Source organism: Schistocerca americana, chromosome 9 (genome assembly GCF_021461395.2).
Source record: "Schistocerca americana isolate TAMUIC-IGC-003095 chromosome 9, iqSchAmer2.1, whole genome shotgun sequence".
NCBI lineage: Eukaryota > Metazoa > Arthropoda > Insecta > Orthoptera > Acrididae > Schistocerca > Schistocerca americana.
The window spans coordinates 79,217,244-79,240,113 of record NC_060127.1 but is presented as its reverse complement, the minus strand read 5'-3'; the positions used below and the strand labels follow the sequence as shown (position 1 = coordinate 79,240,113).

The following is a 22,870-nucleotide window of genomic DNA, read 5'->3' as shown; positions in this document are numbered from 1 at the left end:
CCCTGGCCAGCAAGATCTCCGGATCTGTCCCCCATTGAGCATGTTTGGGACTGGATGAAGCGTCGTCTCACGCGGTCTGCACGTCCAGCACGAACGCTGGTCCAACTGAGGCGCCAGGTGGAAATGGCATGGCAAGCCGTTCCACAGGACTACATCCAGCATCTCTACGATCGTCTCCATGGGAGAATAGCAGGCTGCATTGCTGCGAAAGGTGGATATACACTGTACTAGTGCCGACATTGTGCGTGCTCTGTTGCCTGTGTCTATGTGCCTGTGGTTCTGTCAGTGTGATCATGTGATGTATCTGACCCCAGGAATGTGTCAATAAAGTTTCCCCTTCCTGGGACAATGAATTCACGGTGTTCTTATTTCAATTTCCAGGAGTGTATATCGGACTAATAACTGAGGGTTGGGTGAGATGAAGAGGTTGGCACAGTAAAGAAACTCCTGATGGGCACATCAAACTATAGAAAAGACTTATGACACAAAAGGCCCTCTGATGTTCTCGATTTATATAAATGATCTAGGTGATAATCTGAGCAGCCCCCTTACATTGTTTGCAGATGACACTGTAATGTACCATCTAGTAAAATCATCAGACGATCAATTCCAATTACAAAATGATCTAGAGACAACTTCTGTATGGTGCGAAAAGTGGCACATAGCACTAAATAAAGAAAAGTGCGAGGTCACCCACATGGGTACTAAAAGAAATCCGATAAATTTTGGGTATCCGATAAATCGCACAAATCTATGGGCTGTCAATTCGACTCAATACCTAGGAATTACAATTACGAGCAACTTAAATTGGAAAGACCACATAGCTAATATTGTGGGGAAGGCGAAACCAAGACTGCGCTTTGTTGGCAGAACACTTAGAAGATGCGACAAACCCACTAAAGAGAGAGCCTACATACACTTGTCCGTCCTCTGTTGGAATATTGCTGCGCCGTATGGGATCCTTACCAGGTAGGATTGACGGAGGACATCGGAAAAGTGCAAAGAAGGACAGCCCGTTTCGTGTTATCGCGCAATAGGGGTGAGAGTGTCACTGATGTGATACGCTAGTTGGGGTGGCAGTCACTGAAACAAAGGCGGTTTTCTTTGCGGCAAGATCTATTTACGAAATTTGAATCACCAACTTTCTCTTCCGAATGCGTAAATATTTTTTTGACACCCATCTACGTAGGGAGAAATGATCATCATAATAAAATAAGAGAAATCAGAGCTCGAACGGAAAGATTTAGGTGTTCCTTTTTTCCACGCGCCATTCGAAAGTGGAATGGTGGAGAAGTAGTATGAAAACAGTTCGATGAACCCTCTGCCAGGCACTTAAGTGTGAATTGCAGAGTAACCATGTAGATGTAGAAAGAAGACAAGAAGTGTAAATCCCTCAACTTCAGCCATTACTCTTACTACCAGTACAGTCCTGGTGACTTTACTAATCTTTAGAAGAGAAGAAACTGTTCAGGAAAGACGCCCAGTCAAATGACGCACTCACGAGTACGTTTGTACCTACAAGTTTCTGCAATAGTGAAAAATTTTTTCTGTGTAATGGCCAAGTCAGTAACAACGTTCGGCAACAACACATGCGTGTGTCTTCAAACCCATTATAGCATTCCGATATATGGTCATGAGTACACCAGATGGGTTGCTGCGCAACTACTTCAATCTGAAGATGATCCAGAATGATCGAAACATGTAATCTAATTAAAAACTTACATTTGAGATGGAACAATAAAAGATAATTATCTTAACGGTCTCTGAAGTTGGCCTGCTTTGGTCTGCTTCTCTTCAAAAATTTCATCCTGCCACAGTTTTCGTAACCATATCTTGAACGCCAATCGAACAGTTGAACTGACGCTCGCTACTCTCTCACCTGCAGCGCGGACGACGGTCAGTGCCGCCAACAGCAGAGGCGCGGCGGACAGCCGCCACAGCACCTGCGACACCGCCATGCTGGCCGCATTCCTGCCAACACAACAAAGTAAGCCGTCAGCAGTGTGGTACCAGGTCTGCTACATCTTAAAAACTTTGAGTCCAGCAACATGAAAAACATATAACTTCAAAATTTTTTGCGAAAGTATCTTTATTATCAATGTAGGCAACGAATACGAGAAGAAATCGGCTTAAAGTAAACATTCAATACTTTTAAGGTCGTTGTTTCTCTTTCGAATATATTTTTAAAATTTTTCTCAAAACTAACCTTTATTATCACAGCAAGCAACGAAAACAAGAAAAAACTGGGAAACAGTAAACAATCAATAGTTTAAGGAGATGGTTTCACTTCAGAAGCACTAGCACGTTTTCAACCACCCATCATTTATGGTGATATTTTATAAAGCAAACTGGCATAGACACAGTCCCATATCTCGAAACTCCCACAAACTCATAATGCCGAAAACAAATCACAGTCCTCAATAACAAGCAAATATGTGCCCATAATTTAATAAATTTTGCAACAAAATTGCATAAAAGTGGTTTCATTTCGAACTACTCTAAAAGTAGTAGAACAAACTCAAATTTACGTTAACTAACTTCAGATGTACGAAGGGCGTTCAATAAGTAATGCGACACGTGTTTTTCTCCGCCAATTTCGGGTGAAAAAAATGCGGAATTTGTTGTTGGACATCATGGAATATTCCCGCTTCAGCTCCCACCTATAATTTCAGGAAGTTCCTATAAGTAGCGGCACTGTACATAGCCTTCAAAATAACATCTGTAACTAAGGTGGGTTCCAACCAGAGAGGTGTCATTGAGTTTCTTTGGGCGGAAAACCAGAGCATCGCAGATATTCTCACTGGCGCTTGCACGATGACTACGGACACCCGGCAGTGAACAAAAGCACGGAGAGTCGCTGCGCCAGGCGTCTGTCATAATGGCAACAAGGTCGTGAAAACCTGTCCGATCTCACGCGTGCCAGCCGATCGCACACAGCTGTGACTCCTAGAATGCTGGAACGTGCGGACACTCTCATTCGAGGCGATCCACAATCACAATGAAACACGTCGCTGAACAACTGGGTTCGTAGTGCTGATACACTGGTCCACCAGCTGGCATTATCAGAGGTGTGTGCCTCGTCGCCTAACAGAAGCCAATAAAGAGCAACGAAGGGGTCGTCTGTGCGGAATTGCTTGCGTGTTACGAGGCTGATCCGTGACAATTTTTTCTCGAACATCGTCACAAACGATGAAACATGTAGCCCTATTATTTAAGTAAATAAATTTGTTCTTTATAAATCCAATCTGTTCGGCAAAAATATATAAACAGAAATATGTTGTTGTGGTCTTCAGTCCTGAGACTGGTTTGATGCAGTTCTCCATGCTACTCTATCCTGTGCAAGCTTCTTCATCACCCAGTACCTACTGCAACCTACATCCTTCTGAATCTGCTTAGTGTATTGATCTCTTGGTCTCCCTCTACGATTTTTACCTTCCACGCTGCCCTCCAATGCTAATTTGTGATCCCTTGATGCCTCAAAACATGTCCTAGCAACCGATTCCTTCTTCTAGTCAAGTTGTGCCACAAACTTCTCTTCTCCCCAATCCTATTCAATACCTCCTCATTAGTTACGTGATCTACCCACCTTATCTTCAGCATTCTTCTGTAGCACCACATTTCGAAAGCTTCTATTCTCTTCTTGTCCAAACTGGTTATCGTCCATGTTTCACTTCCATACATGGCTACACTCCGTACAAATACTTTCAGAAACGACTTCCTGACACTTAAATCTATTCTCGATGTTAACAAATTTCTCTTCTTCAGAAACGATTTCCTTGCCATTGTCAGTCTACATTTTATATCCTCTCTACTTCGACCATCATCAGTTATTTTACTCCCTAAATAGCAAAACTCCTTTACTACTTTAAGTGTCTCATTTCCTAATCTAATCCCCTCAGCATCACCCGATTTAATTTGACTACATTCCATTATCCTCGTTTTGCTTTTGTTGATGTTCATCTTATATCCTCCTTTCAAGACACTGTCCATTCCGCTCAACTGCTCTTCCAAGTCCTTTGCTGTCTCTGACAGAATTACAACGTCATCGGCGAACCTCAAAGTTTTTACTTCATCTCCATGAATTTTAATACCTACTCCGAATTTTTCTTTTATTTCCTTTACTGCTTGCTCAGTATACAGATTGAATAACATCGGGGAGAGGCTACAACCCTGTCTCACTCCTTTCCCAACCACTGCTTCCCTTTCATTTCAGAAATAGCATTTATAATATTTCATGGGTTCATCACTTCGAACCGAAAACAAAACAGCAATCCATGCAGTGGCGCCACATCACCTCTCCTCCGAAAAAAAATTTCAAAGTCGCATCATAGTTTCCACAATGAAATATTGTCTCAAAATGCGGTAGAAAACCCAAAGAGATTCCGGTCGTATGTAAAGTACACCAGAAGCAAGAAGCAGTCACTAGAGTTACTGCGCGATACCGACGGAAATGTTACCGATGATGGTGCCACTAAAGCGGAATTACTAAATACAGTTTTCCGTAATTCCTTCACGAAATAAGACGAAGTAAATATTCCAGAATTCAAAACCAGAACAGTTGTTCGCATGAGAGACATAAAAGTAGATATCTTAGGTGTTGCGAAACAACTCAAATCACTTAACAAAGGCAAGTCTTCCGGTCCACATGGTATACTCCTTTCGGAGTATGCGGACACAATAGCGTCTTTCTTAGCAATCATATGCAACCGCTCACTTGACGAAAGATCTGTTCCTAAAGACTGGAAAGTAGCACAGGTTACGCCAATATTCAAGAAAGGAAATAGGAGTAACCCATGGAATTACAGACCCATATCACTACCCTCAATTTCCAGTAGGATTTTGGAGCATATACTGTAATCTAACATTATGAATCACCTTGAAGAAAATGACTTATTGATAAATAACCAACACGGATTCAGAAAATATCGTTCTTGTGCAACGCAGCTAGCTGTTTATTCCCATGAAGTAATGAGAGCTGTCGACAAGGGATCTCAGATCGATTCCATATTCCTAGATTTCCAGAAGGCTTTTGATACCGTTCCTCACAAGCGACTGTTAATCACATTGCGTGAATATGGAGTATCGTCTCAGTTTGTGTGACTATTCGTGATTTCTTCTCAGAGACGTCACAGTTCGTAGTGATAGACGGTAAATCATCGAGTAGAACAGATGTGATATCTGGCGTTCCGCAAGGTACTGTCATAGGCCCTCTGCTGTTCCTGATTTACGTAACTGATCTAGGTGATAATCTGAGCAGCCCCCTTAGACTGTTTGCAGATGATGCTGTAATTTACCGTCTAGTAAAATCATCAGATGATCAATTCCAATTACAAAATGATCTAGAGAGAATTTCTGTGTGGTGCGAAAAGTGGCAATTGGCACTAAACAAAGAAAAGTGCGAGGTCGTCCATATGCGTACTAAAAGAAATCCGATAAATTTTGGGTATACGATAAATTGCGCAAATCTAAGGCTGTCAATTCGACTAAATACCTAGGAATTACAATTACGAGAAACTTAAACTGGAAAGACCACATAGATAATATTGTGGGGGAGGCGAAACAAAGACTCCGCTTTGTTGGCAGAACACTTAGAAGATGCGACAAACCCACTAAAGAGACAGCCTACATTACACTTGTCCGTCCTCTGCTGGAATATTGCTGCGCGGTACCAGGTAGGATTGACGGAGGACATCGAAAAAGTGCAAAGAATGGCAGCCCGTTTCGTGATATCGCGCAATAGGGGTGAGAGTGTCACTGATATGATACACGAGTTGGGATGGTAGTCACTGAAACAAAGGTGGTTTTCTTTGCGGCGAGATCTATTTACGAAATTTCAATCACCAACTTTCTTTGACGAATGCGTAAATATTTTTTTGACACCCACCTACGTAGGGAGAAATGATCATCATAATAAAATAGGAGAAATCAGAGCTCGAACGGAAAGATTTAGGTGTTCCTTCTTCCCACGCGCCATTCGAGAATGGAATGGTGGAGAAGTGGTATGAAAATGGTTCGATGAACCCTCTGCCAGGCACTTAGGTGTGAATTGCAGAGTAACCATGTGGATGTAGATCAGAAAGTAAAGTCATGGCGACGACCTTCTGAGAGTCTGAAGGGGTTATTCTGTTTACTTTGATGGGTATTTTAATTCCCTCAGGAAATTTAAGAAATGATTTCAGCGGGATCTTCGCCACAGAAATGCAAACGTATTTCTGCTTCTCCATGACAACGCAACGCCTGGTGCAAATCTGAGCACAAAAACTTCTACATCTACATCTACATTTATACTCCGCAAGCCACCCAACGGTGTGCGGCGGAGGGCACTTTACGTGCCACTGTCATTACCTCCCTTTCCTGTTCCAGTCGCGTATGGTTCGCGGGATAAAGGACTGCCGGAAAGCCTCCGTGCGCGCTCGAATCTCTCTAATTTTACATTCATCTCCTCTGGAGGTATAAGTAGAAGGAAGCAATGTATTCGATACCTCATCCAGAAACGTACCCTCTCGAAACCTGGACAGCAAGCTACACCGCGATGCAGAGCGCCTCTGCCACTTGAGTTTGCTAAACATCTCCGTAACGCTATCACGCTTACCAAATAACCCTGTGACGAAACGCGCCGCTCTTCTTTGGATCTTCTCTATCTCCTCTGTCAACCCGATCTGGTACGGATCCCACACTGATGAGCAATACTCAAGTATAGGTCGAACGAGCGTTTTGTAAGCCACCTCCTTTGTTGATGGACTACATTTCCTAAGGACTCTCCCAATGAAGCTCAATCCGGCACCCGCCTTACCAACAATTAATTTAATATGATCATTCCACTTCAAATCGTTCCGCACGCATACTCCCAGATATTTTACGGAAGTAACTGCTACCAGTGTTTGTTCCGCTATCATATAATCATACAATAAAGGATCCTTCTTTCTATGTATTCGCAATACATTACATTTGTCTATGTTAAGGGTCAGTTGCCACTCCCTGCACCAAGTGCCTATCCGCTGCAGATCTTCCTGCATTTCGCTACAATTTTCTAATGCTACAACTTCTCTGTGTACCACAGAATCATCCGCGAAAAGCCGCATGGAAATTCCGACACTATCTACTAGGTCATTTATATATATTGTGAAAAGCAATGGTCCCATAACACTCCCCTGTGGCACGCCAGAGGTTACTTTAACGTCTGTAGGCGTCTCTCCATTGAGAACAACATGCTGTGTTGGTGTGTGGGTGAAACTGTCTTCGTACACCCACCTACTACGTCACGAACGTTGTGGAAGAAGGTGCGAAATGACCACTGGCTGGACATCATGCATTCTATTTCAACATTTTTTAGACTCAGAATGGCTGGACAACTTTCGAATCAGTAACAACATTCCTGTTCCCGTGTATAGGATTAGCAAATGTTTTGTCGCTAACCACTGACTGTGTAACCAGTTTTGTCACCAATAGTTACCAGTCGACATCTGTTCCGCAAACAACGACTGCCTCAAACCCGGCTCTCTCTGTTCGCACACGAGACTTATAAGGCAGTAGACGCACATGTCCAGATAGACGCCGTGTGTTCCTTGACTCCAGAAAAGCGTTCGGCCTAGTTCCGCACTGCCATCTACTGAACGAAATGCAAGCGTACTATCATACCAGTTTTCTGAACAGTTCCTAGCAAACAGAACACAGCAATTCGTTACTTATGAGCAACTTCGGGCGTACTCCAAGGGCGTGTCATAGCACCATTACTGTTCACAAAATACAGTTAAAAAATGTTACATATTTAGGAGGTCGCACTATGGACCAACACAATAAAAAAATTCAGCTCTCCTTGCCAACTTTTTCATCTCAAAGTAACACTTGCATCCTATGTCCCTAATTACACAAAAATGGTTCAAATGGCTCTGAGCACTACGGGACTTAACCTCTGAGGTCATCAGTCCCCGAGAACTTAGAACTACTTAAACTTAACTAACCTAAGGACATCACACACATCCATGCCCGAGGCAGGATTCGAACCTGCGACCGTAGCGGTCGCGCGGTTGCAGACTGAAGCGCCTAGAACCGCTCGGCCACTTCGGCCGGCCCTAATTACACTGATGGAAAAAAAATCGCAACACTAAAAAGGAGTTGTGCGACAGAAACGAAAGTTGGTAGTTGTGTTGCTACATCGCTGGCCGCTGTGTTCATGCGGGACAGCCCATAGAGGATGACTAAACCTTATAGATGCTGAAATTGTACATACACAAGTTCCAAGATCTTTCTCCAGTCTTTTGTCTTTCCTCCACGACTGGAGTTCGAATGGTCCGAATTCTGTCACGATCAGCCATTGTTGCAACACAGAGCCAGAGTCTGTTTTTTTTTTTTTTTTTTAGTCATCAGTCTTCTGACTGGTTTGATGCGTCCCCTCCTCTCTTCTGCCTAGGATGATGATTCGAATTTTTATGTAGGTAACGATCGGTGTGTCTGTCTTTCCTATATACCTGCTGCCCTAAAGTCCCATCTGCCCGTTTAATAACCAATACATCCAAAAAATTTAGTTGTCCATTACTCTCTTTCTTAAATCTTTCCGTTCGAGCTCACATTTCTGTTATTTTATCATGATGATCATTTCTCCCTATGCAGGTAGGCGCCAACAAAATATCAACAAAACATCAATGAACAGTATTAGCGTTCGTTCGTAGCACTTCCAACCTACGTCCTCAAATATTTGTTGGGTGTATTCCAATCTCTGTATTCTTCTACAGTTTTTGCCCTCTGCAGCTCCCTCTAGAACCATGTAAGTCATTCCCCGATGTGTTAACAGATGTCATATCATTCTGTCCTTTATCCTTGTCGGTGTTTTCCGCGTATTTCTTTCCCCTCCGATTCTGCCCAGAACCTCCTCATTCATTACCTTAACAGTCCATCCAATTTCCAACATTCGTCTGTAGCACCACATCGCAGTTGCTTCGATTCTCTTCTGTTCCGGTTTTCCTGCCGTCCATGATCACTACCATACAACGTTCTCCTCCAAACGTACATTCTCAGAAAGTTCTTCCTCAGGATACGGCCTATGTTTGATACTAGTCGATTTCTCTCGGCCAGAAATGCCCTTTTTGCCAGTGTTAGTCTGCTTTTGATGTCGTCCTTGCTCCTTCCGTCATTGGTTATTTTGTTGCCCGGGTAGCAGAATTCCTTAACTTCCTCTACTTCAAGACCATAAATTCTGATGTCAAGTTTCTTCCTGTACACATTTCTGCTACCAGAGAGGCAATTCTGACGTGCGGTTGATAATGGAAGCAACACTGACGAAAAATCAAGGCACGTTCATAGGATTTGACGACCTGGAAAAAGCGTTCGACAATGTAAAATGGTGCAAGGTGATCGAAATTTTGAGAAAAATAGGGGTAACCTATAAGGAGAGACGGATAATATGCAATACGCACAAGAGCCAAGAGGGAATAATAAGAATGGACGACCAAGAATGAAGATCTTGGATTAAAAAACGTGTAAGACAGGGGTGTAGCCTTTCGTCTCTCCTGTTCAATCTGCACATTCAAGAAGCATTGATGCAAATAAAAGAAAGATTCAGGAGTGGAATTTCAAGGTGAAAGGATATCAATGATAAGATTCGCTGATGACTTTGCTATCCCGAGTGGAAGTGAAGAAGAATTACATGATCGCCGGCCGGGGTGGCCGAGCGATTCTAGGCGCTTCAGTGTAAAACCGCGCGACCGCTACGGTCACAGGTTCGAATCCTGCCTCGGGCATGGATGTGTGTGATGTCCTTAGGTTAGTTAGGTTTAAGTAGTTCTAAGTTCTAGGAGACTGATGGCCCATAGTGCTCAGAGCCAATTACATGATCTGCTGAACGGAATGAACAGTCTAATGAGTACAGAATATGGATTGAGAGTAAATCGAATAGAGACGAATGTAATGAGAAGTAGTGGAGTCTGCTAGCCACACTGGAAAAAACAAAAGGTTGAATAACTGTGCAGATAACATCTTGTGTTCTGGGTATTTTTGAGCATACAGCATATGCGGTCGAAAATTGCTTTCATTTGTCAGACCGTAACAGAAGATCGTGTCTGATATTTTCGTGTGGAATAAGAGACTTTCATTACGCTAGTAAGCGCAAGGATAAAACTGCAATTAAAAGGCAACTGGCTTATGAAAACACAAACTGGTTCCATTAGAACTGATGTATGTGCTACACTTACCCAGAACAGTGAATACGGTTAAAGCAAAAACACTAATACAGATGTTTACTGCATACCACATCCATGCACAATAACATAGGAATGCGCTCCGACCTGTTTACTGCATTCTGTAGGTCGTCCGTAACAGCAAAGAGCTTGCAGTGGAAGAGATGTGTTTCACAGTAATGAAGATCGTAGCGCTTAAGGTAGGCACATTACAGCGCAAGTATCTACATCTGCATCTACATGATTACTCTGTGCTTCACAGTTAAGTGTCTGGCAGAGAGTCCATCGAACCACCTTCAAGCTATTTTTCTACATTTTTCTGTCGAACAGCGCTGGGGGGAAAACGGTTCTTAAATCTAATCATAACATGTAAGCTTTCACGGCCGGCGTCTTCATTAATTAAAACTTCCGGGCTGAATTGCCGTGGTCCATATATAAAACTTCTTCTCCCTCCTGACGTTTCGTTGCCTACTGCGGGCAACATCTTCTGAGGTGAGTCAGCGACTGGCTGCTAGGCGCTGGAGGTCCCGCTTGTATAGAACGCTTAGATAGCGCCACCACTCATCACGTGCTTTCGACTTTAAAACTATCTCTGGCTAGTGCCATCTTTCTCGATTACAGGTAATCGATTGTCGCTTCGTTGGTACAAAGTCGACCGCCATATCTTGTCTAGTTTTAATCCTTCTTCTTTTCTATTAAAATTATTTCCGTGCTTGTAGATCTCTATAGCTTCTCTATACATGCTAGTATAATAATATGAGGTCCTAGCTATCACGTTTGTCTCACCAAATTTTATTTCGCAAGCACCGTTTTTGAAAACGTGTTCCGCTACAGCTGATTTGTCAATCTGTCCCAATTTACAGTTCCTTTTGTGTTCCGTTAGGCGGGTATTAACACTCCTTTTAGTTGCTCCAATATAAACCATGCCACAGCTACACGGAATTTTATACACTCATGGGGTAGCTAAGGCGTGTCGCGCGTCTTTCATCGATCTTAAACTTTTACTAATTTTCTTGGTAGGTCGAAAGATTGTCTCCACTTGAAACTTGGCCAAAACTTAACCAATACGGTCCGTGAAAAACTTTTCCAGCCGACGGTTGTTGTTGTCGTGTATTTTCTGACACTTTTCTTCTAGGGTGGAGTGCTCGATTTATTTCCTTGTAAGTGTACCCATTTCTCTTGAAAGCTGTTCGCAAATGGCTTAATTCATCTTTCAAGTAAATTGGCTCTGTCCACTAAAGTTTTTATCTCTCTTCTGCCTAGGATGATGATTCGAATTCTTATGTAGGTAACGATCGGTGTGTGTGTCTTTCCTATATACCTTGTGCCCTAAAGTCCCATCTGCCCGTTTAATAACCAATACATCCAAAAAATTTAGTTGTCCATTACTCTCTTTCTTAAATCTTTCCGTTCGAGCTCTCATTTCTGTTATTTTATCATGATGATCATTTCTCCCTATGCAGGTAAACGCCAACAAAATATTTTCGCATTCTCAGGAGATGTTGGAGATTGAGAGTTCGTGAGAAGATCCTACTGCAACGAAAAACGCCTTTGTTTTAATGACTGCCACCCCAATTCACGTATCATATCCGTGGCACCCTCTCATCCACTTCGCGATCATACAAAAAGAGCTGCCTTTCTTCGAACTTTTTCGATGTGCTCCGTCAGTCCTACCTGAAGCGGACCCCACACCGCAAGATATTTTTGTCTTTTGTCAATAGTGTCACCTCTCAGAATATGATACACTTTAGTCCTAAAAATGCTAATACATAAATGAGGTAATCGATAAAGTCGTAAATTCCATGAGGTTTCTCGCACATTGTGTACATCTATACAGAGAAGCCTCACCGCTGGAAAACTGGCGAAATGCAGAAGATTGCTGAGGATCGACTCGTGTCGCAGGGATTACGAGTTGACTCTTAAAATAAACGAACTAGCTACAGCCGGCCATGGGTAGCACATACTGCATAAATAGACAAAGAGGCCAGTTATTTATTGTATGACTACACGATTGCAGACTCTTCACATCCATTAAATACGTAGGTTGGAACTTAAATAGTGGCAACACTGCTGTAGAGACACTATGCTATCGAATCTACTATTGTCGCTGATAGCACACATTGTTGACATACCTGCCTTACCTCCGAGCAAATGGACTCACCCGTCCCACCTCACCGGCGTGCGCACAATCGAGGGAAACACAGTCTCTTGTGAGCGAGCTGTCTAACGTAACGGTGTCACTATGTTTTCGAAAGAGGAACAACAGAGTTAGATCAATGCATAGTATTAGTGTTCGTTCGTCCGCAGCTCGTGGTGTTGCGGTAGCGTTCTCGCTTCCTGCGCATGGGGTTCCTGGTTCGATTCCCGGCGGGGTCAGGGATTTTTCATGCCTCGAGATGACTGGGTGTTGTTTCGTCGTCGTCATCATTCATCCCCATTACATTTGGAGGAAGGCAGTGGCAAACCACCTCAACTAGGACTTTGACTAGTACGCTCCTCGGAGTATGGGACCTCATCACCACTGTTCGTTTTTGGAGCATCACCTGCGACCAACTTTGCGAAAGAAGCGGCGACACTTTTTGCGCAACCCACTCATCATTTTGCACGACAATGCGCGGGCGCATACAGCGCAAGTTGTGGCTGCTGCGTTCGGTCCATGGGACTGGGAAGTACTGTACCATCCACCATACTCCCCGTACTTCAGTCCTTGTGACTTTGATTTGATTCCGAAGATGAAGGAACCACATCGTGGCATTCGATTCAGAACTGTTCCAGAGATACGACAGGCAGTAGACCGCTCCATTCGCACTATCAACAGAACAGGCTCTTCTAACGGTATACTACGCCTTCCACATTGCTCAATAAAAATGGCTCTGAGCACTATGGGACTTAACATCTAAGGTCATCAGTCCCCTAGAACTTAGAGCTACGTAAACTTAACTAACCTAAGGACATGACACACATTCATGCCCGAGGCAGGATTCGAACCTGCGACTGTAGCGGTCGGGCGGTTCTAGACCGAAGCGCCTTGAACCGCTCGGCCACACCGGCCGGTTCTTCCACAATGCTGGCAACGGGTTCTACACAACGCTGGTGAGTACTTTGAAGAACAGTAACAGGTGAAAACATGTAACTCTTTTGTATCGGTTGTGAATAAATAGTTGCCACTATTTAAGTTCAAACTCCGTATCCTGAGTAGCGTTCGGAGCGATTTAAAGTGGAACGACCCCATAAAACTAATCGTAGGAAACGGAGATGCCAGACTGAGATTCACTGAAATTATACTCAGGAAGTGTAATTCACTCACGGAGGATGTAGCTTCCAGAACCGTCGTTTGACCGATACTTGAACGCATTTCTGGCCACATATCCATAAGGCCTTCTTTGCCACTTATTTTCTCAGGATTCGTTACGTGCAGTTTATTCCCATTAAACAAAATCGCCCTATATAATGAAACATGAAATCACGTCATACATCTGAAAACCGACCTATTCAAGAAACTAAGAGAATATTTAAAATATTGTACAGTGTTGTTTTTCTCGGATGTTTGTAACTATCAAATTCTGTTAATATACAAGGTGTAACGGGTATACGCGCAGTTATTTTTGTGTGTGGTACCTTAATATGTACACCCGTCAGTGTGTTGGTTCTTTTTCCTCTGCATCGAACAGCCGTCCCACAAACATGTCACAAAATTTACGACCTGATGTTTTCTGCACGGTCGTAACTGCACCACAGAGTGGAGTATGCCTGTCAGTACAAACTAACCGTTTTGCGTCCACACTTCAACAGCTGACCTACTGACCAGGTGAAAATAAGAATTAGTGGCTTGCTCTTGCTTTATGTACTTGCAACATGTACTTGGCGGTACTAACCAACCTTAAAAGGAAGATCCGAAACCCGAGCGTTTCAAAGAATATAGGAAGTTACGGCACGCTCGCTCCCTTTTACGCAGCGATCTGACGCCCATGAATCTGTGGAAGAAACTCAGTTGCTTGGGGATCGGAAAGGCAAAATCGGAAACTGCTTTTCAGGTCTCAGCTAACGAATTATATGAATCCTTCTCTGCACATCTGAATACCCATACGGCTGATAATAACCGTCCACAAGAATCCCCTAAGTGGGTAACTAACCACGTCAGTCTGGGACGCGCACCAGATAGAAAAGATCCAAAGATACCTGTGCATCATAATGAAACAGCAGGTGCTGCAGCGCACAACATATTCTCTCCCGGATACAGGATTGCCTCACAGCGTCCCCGGCCCTGCGAGAAGCGGAAGCTGCGCTCGTGCCGGAAGCGAGCACTGGAGGGTGCCGGAAGCAGTTCTCCAGTTCCATGACGCAGCGCCGGAGAAGTCCCGCAGCGACACTCAATGGCAGCCGCTCAGAACGTGCGCCCTGGAGAGACAAGCGCGGGACAAAGCACGGGTAGACTCGTGTAGTCAGTGTAAAGAAGCGTGTCTCGCTTTCGGCGCGATTAATAAAGCTGAGTTACGCTTCTCGCCTGACAAGTTACACTCCTCAGCCAAAACACTGGGAGCACCTACTTAATGGCGAGCCGGTCCAACTTTGATAAGCAATACAGTGGCGACTCTTCGTCGCATGGATTCGACAAGTTCCTAAGTAGGTTTTCAGAAGTATGTAGCACCAGATAGAGGGTGGTTATAATACACTACTGGCCATTAAATTTGCTACACCGCGAAGATAACATGCTACAGCCGCGAAATTAAACCGACAGGAAGAAGATGCTGTGATATGCAAATGATTATCTTTTCAGAGCGTTCACACAAGGTTGGCACCGGTGGCGACACCTACAACGTGCTGACATGACCAAAGTTTCCAACCGATTTCTGATACACAAACACCAGTTGACCGGCGTTGCCTGGTGAAACGTTGTTGTGATGCCTCGTCTAAGGAGGAGAAATGCGTACCACCACGTTTCCGACTTCGATGAAGGTCGGATTGTAGCCTATCGCGATTGCGGTTTGTCGTATTGCGACATTGCTGCTCGCGTTCGTCGAGATCCAATGACTGTTAGCAGAATATGGAATCGGTGGGTTCAGGAGGGTAATACGGAACGCCGTGCTGGAGCCCAACGCTCTCGCATCACTAGCAGTCGAGATGACAGGCATCATATCCGCATGGCTGTAACGGATCGTTCAACCACGTCTCGACCCCTGAGTCAACAGATGGGGACGTTTGCAAGACAACAACCATCTACACGAACAGTTCGACGACGTTTGCAGCAGCACGGACTATCAGCTCGGAGACTATGGCTGCGGTTACCCTGGACGCTGCATCACAGACAGGAGCCCCTACGATGGTGTACTCAACGACGAACCTGGGTGCACGAATGGCAAAACGTCATTTTTTCGGATGAATCCAGGTTCTGTTTACAGCATCATGATGGTCGCATTCATCTTTGGCGACATCGCGGTGAACGCACATTGGAAGCGTGTATTCGTCATCGCCATAATGGCGTATCACCCAGCGTGATGGTATAGGGTGCCATTGGCTACACGCCTCGGTCACCTCTTGTTCGCATTGACGGCATTTTGAACTGTTGACGTTACATTTCAGATGTGTTACGACCCGTGGCTCTACCCTTCATTCGACCCCCGCGAAACCCTACATTACAGCAGGATAATGCACGACCGCATGTTGCAGGTCCTGTACGGGCCTTTATGGATACAGAAAATGTTCGACTGCTGCCATGGTCAGCACATTCTCCAGATCTTTCGCGAATTGAAAACGTCTGGCCAATGGTGGCCGAGCAACTGGCTCCTCATAATACGCCAGTCACTACTCTTGATGAACTGTGGTATCGCGTTGAAGCTGCATGGGCAGCTGTACCTGTACACGCCATCCAAGCTCTGTTTGACTCAATGCCCAGGCGTATCAAGGCCGTTATTACGGCCAGAGGTAGTTGTTCTGGGTACTGATTTCTCAGGATCTGTGCACCCAAATTGCGTGAAAATGTAATCACATGTCAGTTCCAGTATAATATATTTGTCCAATGAATACCCGTTCATCATCTGCATTTCTTCTTGGCGTAGCAATTTTAATGGCCAGCAGTGTACATTAAGCTCTATTACTACTCAGAGAACGCAGGCTACGTATCATCTTCCTATTATTCTGCGACCCAAATGGGACCCACCAGCCATGGTCGGCTGGTAAGTCACCATTGACAGGGGGCTTCCCGGTCTTTCCATCTGCGCGCGGGTCAGCTCCTTCAACGAGGGTTGATGAAAGTAATGAACCGCGTTTTGTGATTGTTCTTTTATTATGTCAATTTTTCAATAATATTTCTATCACAGGTAAGACATGGTGAAATCAGAGCTTCTAGCGATACTCGAACTACCAACTTAACGATTACAATTCCATTACATTAAGCATTCGTCCATCGCCAAATAGGACAGTAGTCTAGAACCCTTTTATTCTTCCGACGCGACGTTTTTTTTTCTTTTTATTTAGTTGTGTCACACTGCTTTATGAAGCTGATGTCCGTGCACTGACCTTAAAGTCCTGTAGGTATAAAGAAAATCATAGACAGGCAGTCCGTACGGTCCTTACCGTGTAATTCGTTCGGCTTTGGTAACGCCGGCACCGCGCCTACCCCGCACGACCGCTGTGTAGTGCGGGTTGTATCGGAATGCGTTCCAGGCGTTATACGAGCGGCGTGCACGGCTGAGCAGAGTGCTGCCGGCCGGAATAAAAGACCGGCGCGGCGGGCATTCCAGGTCGTAAATACCGTACTGGGCGCGCTACACGTCCAGCACACTCCCCTCCACAGGGGCCAGTTTCGGCACGTCGCTGCTGCCTGCATGTTGAACGTGGGGGACCAACTCACTCGCGACGGTATGCTCATGTAAAATATTCCACGGATCCTTGTCGCCTCATATTCGAATAATATTAAATGAAACAACAAGTTTACTGTTACCAGTCACCGTTTTATTTATTTCCACGACGCGTTTCATGGGTTTAAACCTCCATCCTCGCGTGGATTTACATTAGTTAGTATGACATTTGTGTGTGTGTTGTGTTACGATTTTGGAGGAACTTGTGACACTGCCTAGTGGAGAAACAAGACACTATTTCAGAACATGGTTTAGGATTACTTTTGACAAAAAATTAAACTAATATCAATTTGTGAACATAAAATAAGTAAACTAGAGTACCTCCAGTGGTCACTGGTTTCTTTCGCTGTCGTAACACATCACATGTATACTGTCACATTTGCAAACAAATATGGCGTCTGGAATCTGCTGGGTGCAAGGTTCGTATAGCAGAAGAGAAGACATAATCGCAAAGTGCAAAGAATATACATCGTAACAACATCATAACAGAATAATTGTTTAAAGCATTTGGAGGTGTTTGTTTTGAGGTGTCGAATATATATGTGTGTACTTCAGGTCGTATATAAATCCAATTTTGACAAGTCAAAACAGCTAAACATTCGTACTCGTTTATACAATCAGGTGAAATGTTATTAACAAGTATGAAGTTTAAGCCACTTCAACATTTCACCTGATTGTATAAACGAGTACGAATGTTTAGCTGTTTTAACTTGTCAAAATTGGATTTATATACGACCTGAAGTACACACCTCAAAACAAACACCTCCAAATGCTTTAAACAATTATTCTGTTATGATGTTGTTACGAGGTATATTCTTTGCACTTTGCGATTATGTCTTCTCTTCTGCTATACGAACCTTGCACCCAGCAGATTCCAGACGCCATATTTGTTTACACATGTGACAGTATACATGTGATGTGTTACGACAGCGAAAGGAACCTGTGACTACTGGAGGTACTCTAGTTTACTTATTTTATGCTCACCAATTGATATTAGTTTAATTTTTTATCAAAAGTAATCCTAAACCATATTCTGAAATAGTGTCTTGTTTCTCCACTAGGCAGTGCCACAAGTTCCTCCAAAATCGTAACACAACACAAACACAAATGTCATACTAACTAATGTAAATCCACCCGAGGATGGAGGTTTAAACGTTTGAGACGCGTCGTGGAAATAAATGAAACGGTGACTGGTAACAGTAAACTTGTTGTTTCATTTAATGTCAATAACAGTCACGGTAAAGCCTAACCTAAAAATGTTCGCATTTAAAATTAGAATAATAATTGACAAGGTGACACGAAAGACGAGCTTGTCCACTATTTAAAAAAAAAAAATACACGTAACGGAATAGTACATATATAATAAGCAGAATCTAAATACATCATGCAGTTTAAGTGAAATCGAATATGTGCCTTGACAGAAGACTGTGAAAATACATAGTTCAGAACAAACACGAACCTGTCCACAAATACATTTCGTGCAGTCCATTACGGTCTATAGGAGACGCTGATTCCAGTAACGCGATTTCCATTCTAATCACGGCCAAAGGTTCCCATGCAGAGCAGCTGTTAGCATCAGTTCGTGCTTCTCTGCTCCCTCATAGTAATATTGCACAGTACCAATAGTAATAATTATTATTACGACGAAACAGTTACTTAGCTGCTAGCTGCATTTTCGGTAGAACAGGAAGACTTCAACGAAAAGGGTCAACAACGGTAACAGAAGAGGAATATGAAGTCCACCTGTCAGTGGGTGAAGACTGGAGAGTGATAAATGTGAAAGCCCTGTATAAAGGCCTATGAAATTTAGATCACGTAAGTGAAATGAAAGGAAATTTTCATATACAAGTACAAAGCTAGGGGAACCACTCATACCGATATGGAGACAACTGCATTCAAGATTTCCCAGCAAGATGTACAAAAGCGTGTCTTTTTATAAACGACAACGGACCATAACGAAACAGCACTCTTAACCACGATCTGGAATACTTCTCAGCCGTTCAATCGCAGATGACAAGAAGAAAGATGTTGATGGTCTACTGTCAGCTATTTCCGCGAAAGACTGGCAAAATTAAGTTGGTATACAGCCATTATAGACGATACATCGATGTTCTTCAACACAGAGACAAAGGAAATTGCTTGTGATTGTTTAAAAGATGGTTCTGATTTATATGTTTAAGTGTAACATTTACATCAAAGAACCGTTCTAATAATAGGTAATGCCGTTGTTATACACTGAAGTACCAAAGAAACTGGTATAGGCATGCGTATTCAACTACGTACAGAGATATCTAAACAGGCAGAATACGGCGCTGCGGTCGGAAACGTCTATATAAGTGTCTGGCGCAATTATTAGATCGCTTACTGCTGCTGTAATGGCAGGTTATCAAATTTTAACTGAGTTAAAACGTGGTGTTATAGTCGGTGCACGAGCGATGGGACACAGCATCTCCGAGGTAGCGAAGACGTCGGGACCATTTCACAAGTGTACCGTGAATATCAGGAATCCAGTAAAACATCAAATCTCCCACATCGCTGTGACCGTAAAAAGATCCTGCAAGAACGGGAACAAAGACGACTGAAGAGAATCGTTCAGCGTGACAAAAGTGTAACCCTTTCGCAAATTGATGCAGATTTCAACGCTGGGCCATCAACAAGTGTCAGCGTGCGAACCATTCAACGAAAAATCATCGATATGGGTTTTCGAAGCAGAAGGCCCACTCCTGTACCCTTGATGACTGCACGGCACGAAGGTTTACGCCTCGTCTGGGCCCGTCAACACCGACATTGGACTGTTGATGACATGTTGCCTGGTCGGACGAGTATCGTTTCAAACTGTATGGAGCGGATGGACGTGTACGGGTATGGAGACTAGCTCATCAATCCAAGGACCCTGCATGTTAGCGGGGGACTGTAGAAGCTGGTGGAGGCACTGTAATAGTGTGGGGTGCGTGCAGGTGGAGCGATATGGGACATCTAGATACGACTCTGACAGGTGACACGTACGTAAGCATCCTGTCTGATCACATGCATCCATTCATGTCCATTGTGCATTCCAACGGACATGGACAATTCCAGCAGGACAATGCGACACCCCACACGTCCAGAATTGCTACAGAGTACCTCCAGGAACACTCTTCTGAGTTTAAGCACTTCCGCTGGCCACCAAAATCCCCAGTTACGAACATCATTGAGCGTGTCCTTGCAATGTGCTGTTTAGGTCTCCACCCCCTCGTACTCTTACGGATTTATGGACGGCCCTGCAGGATTCATGGTGTCAGTTCCCTCCAGCACTACTTCAAACATTAGTCGAGTCCATGCAACGTCGTGCTGCGGTAGTCCTGTGTGCTCACGTGAGCCCTACACTATATTACGCAGGTGTACCTGTGTCTTTGGCTCTTCAATGTGTTACTGCGTTCTGTTACGGTCATTACAGTATTTTAAATAAATGTGATATAACAGTGAAAAGGAATATCAATGTTACAATTGCTAACTTAAAATTTTGTCCATGATACTACAAGCTAAATTGTTACAAGTACGTAATGTGATGTAGTATAGAAAGCATTATACAATAAAAGAAAATATTTGCTTTTGAAAATCATATAAACCCAAACATGCCCGAATGATTCACGTAACTGAAATGATATCGATATTTAAATCATTTTTAAGGATATTTTTATTCTCGATTTGATTTACAGATATGAACTGCGTTTTGACACAAAAGTAAAGGCATTTGCATTGCAATATACTATTTTCACTCATGTATATGCCTGAAATAAGATTGTGAGACACTGCATTTTGTGGACACGTTCGTCTATCAACGTCCGCTCCTCAGTTTGAGCTGTAGAGGATAAACACCACCGTCTCCGTGTGGAACAACAGTCTGTCATCATGGTGTCACAGATCGTGAAGACGTCTGTGATTCTGGTGGCTTACAATGTAACGCAAGCAACTCGGCGGATTTCTCTGCAGCCAAAACTCTTCAGCAGTTTTCATATGAAAATTCAAGTGCATTTCCCCAGTCTAACTCTCGCACCACTGCAGATATGAGTGGAATAGTAGAAGAGAATAGGACTTTCAAGGGGAAGGCCTCATACACGGTAACCGATTCATGTTTGGCAGGTCGCTTGGGTACAATCTGAAATGAAATACTCTGAGTTATCCCGGCTCAGCAAGCAATTAAATGCCAAACGACGCCTCGCTTGGTGTAAGGAGCGTAAACATTGGACGACTGAACAGTGAAAAAACGTTTTGTGGATTGACGAATCACGATACACAATCTGGCGATCCGATGGCAGGGTGTGGGTGTAGAGAATGCCCGGTGAACGTCATCTGCCAGCGTGTGTAGTGCCAACAGTAAAATTCGGAAAAGGTGGTGTTATTGTGTGATCGTGTTTTGCGTGGCACTATCACAGCACAGGCCTACACTGCTGTTTTAAGCTCCTTCTTGCTTCCCACTGTTGAAGAGGAATTCGGGGATGGCAATAGCATCTTTCTACACGATAGAGCACCTGTTCATAATTCACGGTCTGTGGCGGAGTGGTTACACGACAATAACATCCCTGTAATGGACTGGCCTGCACAGAGCCCTGACCTTAATCCTATAGAACACCTTTGAGATATTTTGGAACTCCGACTTCGTGCCAGGCCTCAACGACTGATCTCGATACCTCTCCTCAGTGCAGCACTCCGTGAAGAATGGGCTTCCATTCCCTAAGAAACCTTCCAGCAGCTGATTGAACGTATACCTGCGAGAGTGGAGGCTGTCATCAAGGGAGGGCCAACACCAAACTGAATTCCAGCATTACCCATGGAGGGCGCCACGAACATGTAAGTCATATCAGCCAGGTGACCGGATACTTTTGATCACATGGTGTATCTACAGTCAAGGACAGAGTAGATTATGCTCTGCAATACGAAGTATTCTACAGTATTAGTAGAAAACACGGGAAATACCTTGGCAATTAACTGCGACAGCTCAGCCATCCCCCAATAATGCCGTGTTTTGTAACTACAAGAAGGGATGTGCAGAACTGTAGACCTATATCTCTAACGTCGATCAGTTGTAGAATTTTGGAACTCGTATTATGTTCGAGTATAATGACTTTTCTGGAGACTAGAAATCTACTCTGTAGGAATCAGCATGGGTTTCGAAAAATACGATCGTGTGAAACCCAGCTCGCGCTATTCGTCCAAGAGACTCAGAGGGCCATAGACACGGATTCCCAGGTAGATAACGTGTTTCTTGACTTCCGCAAGGCGTTTGATACAGTTCCCCACAGTCGTTTAATGAACAGAGTAAGAGCATATGGACTATCAGACCAATTGTGTGATTGGATTGAAGAGTTTCTAGATAACAGAACGCAGCATGTCATTCTCAATGGAGAGAAGTCTTCCGAAGTAAGAGTGATTTCAGGGGAGTGTCGTAGGACGGTTGCTATTCACACTATACATAAATGACCTTGTGGATAGCATCGGAAGTTCACAGAGGCTTTTTGCAGATGATGCTGTAGTATATCGAGAGGTTGTAACAATGGAAAATTGTACTGAAATTCAGAAGGATCTGCAACGAATTGACGCGTGGTGCAGGGAATGGCAATTGACTCTCAATGTAGACAAGTGTAATGTGCACCGAACACACAGAAAGAAAGATCCTTTATCATTTAGCTACAATATAGCAGGTCAGCAACTGGAAGCAGTTAATTTCATAAATTATCTGGACTTAGGCATTAGGAGTGATTTAAAATGGAGTGACCATATAAAATTAATCGTCAGTAAAGCAGATGCCAGACTGAGATTCATTGGAAGAATCCTAAGGAAATGCAGTCCGAAAACAAAGGA

General features: G+C 43.7%; 1 protein-coding gene across 4 annotated transcripts in view; it reads right to left on the bottom strand.

Moving 5' to 3' along the window:
- The window catches only part of LOC124550910 (interference hedgehog), a 556,726-nt gene that overhangs the window by 130,925 nt on the left and 402,931 nt on the right, over positions 1 to 22,870 (bottom strand). For all 4 annotated transcript variants that reach the window (XR_006967749.1, XM_047125700.1, XM_047125701.1 and 1 more), the window contains exon 2: positions 1,880 to 1,971. Coding sequence is in view for 3 of the 4 variants with exons in the window: in XM_047125700.1 (XP_046981656.1) it covers positions 1,880 to 1,958 (79 nt within the window). In the remaining variant the exon portion in view is untranslated. The remainder of the gene's footprint in view (positions 1 to 1,879; positions 1,972 to 22,870) is intronic.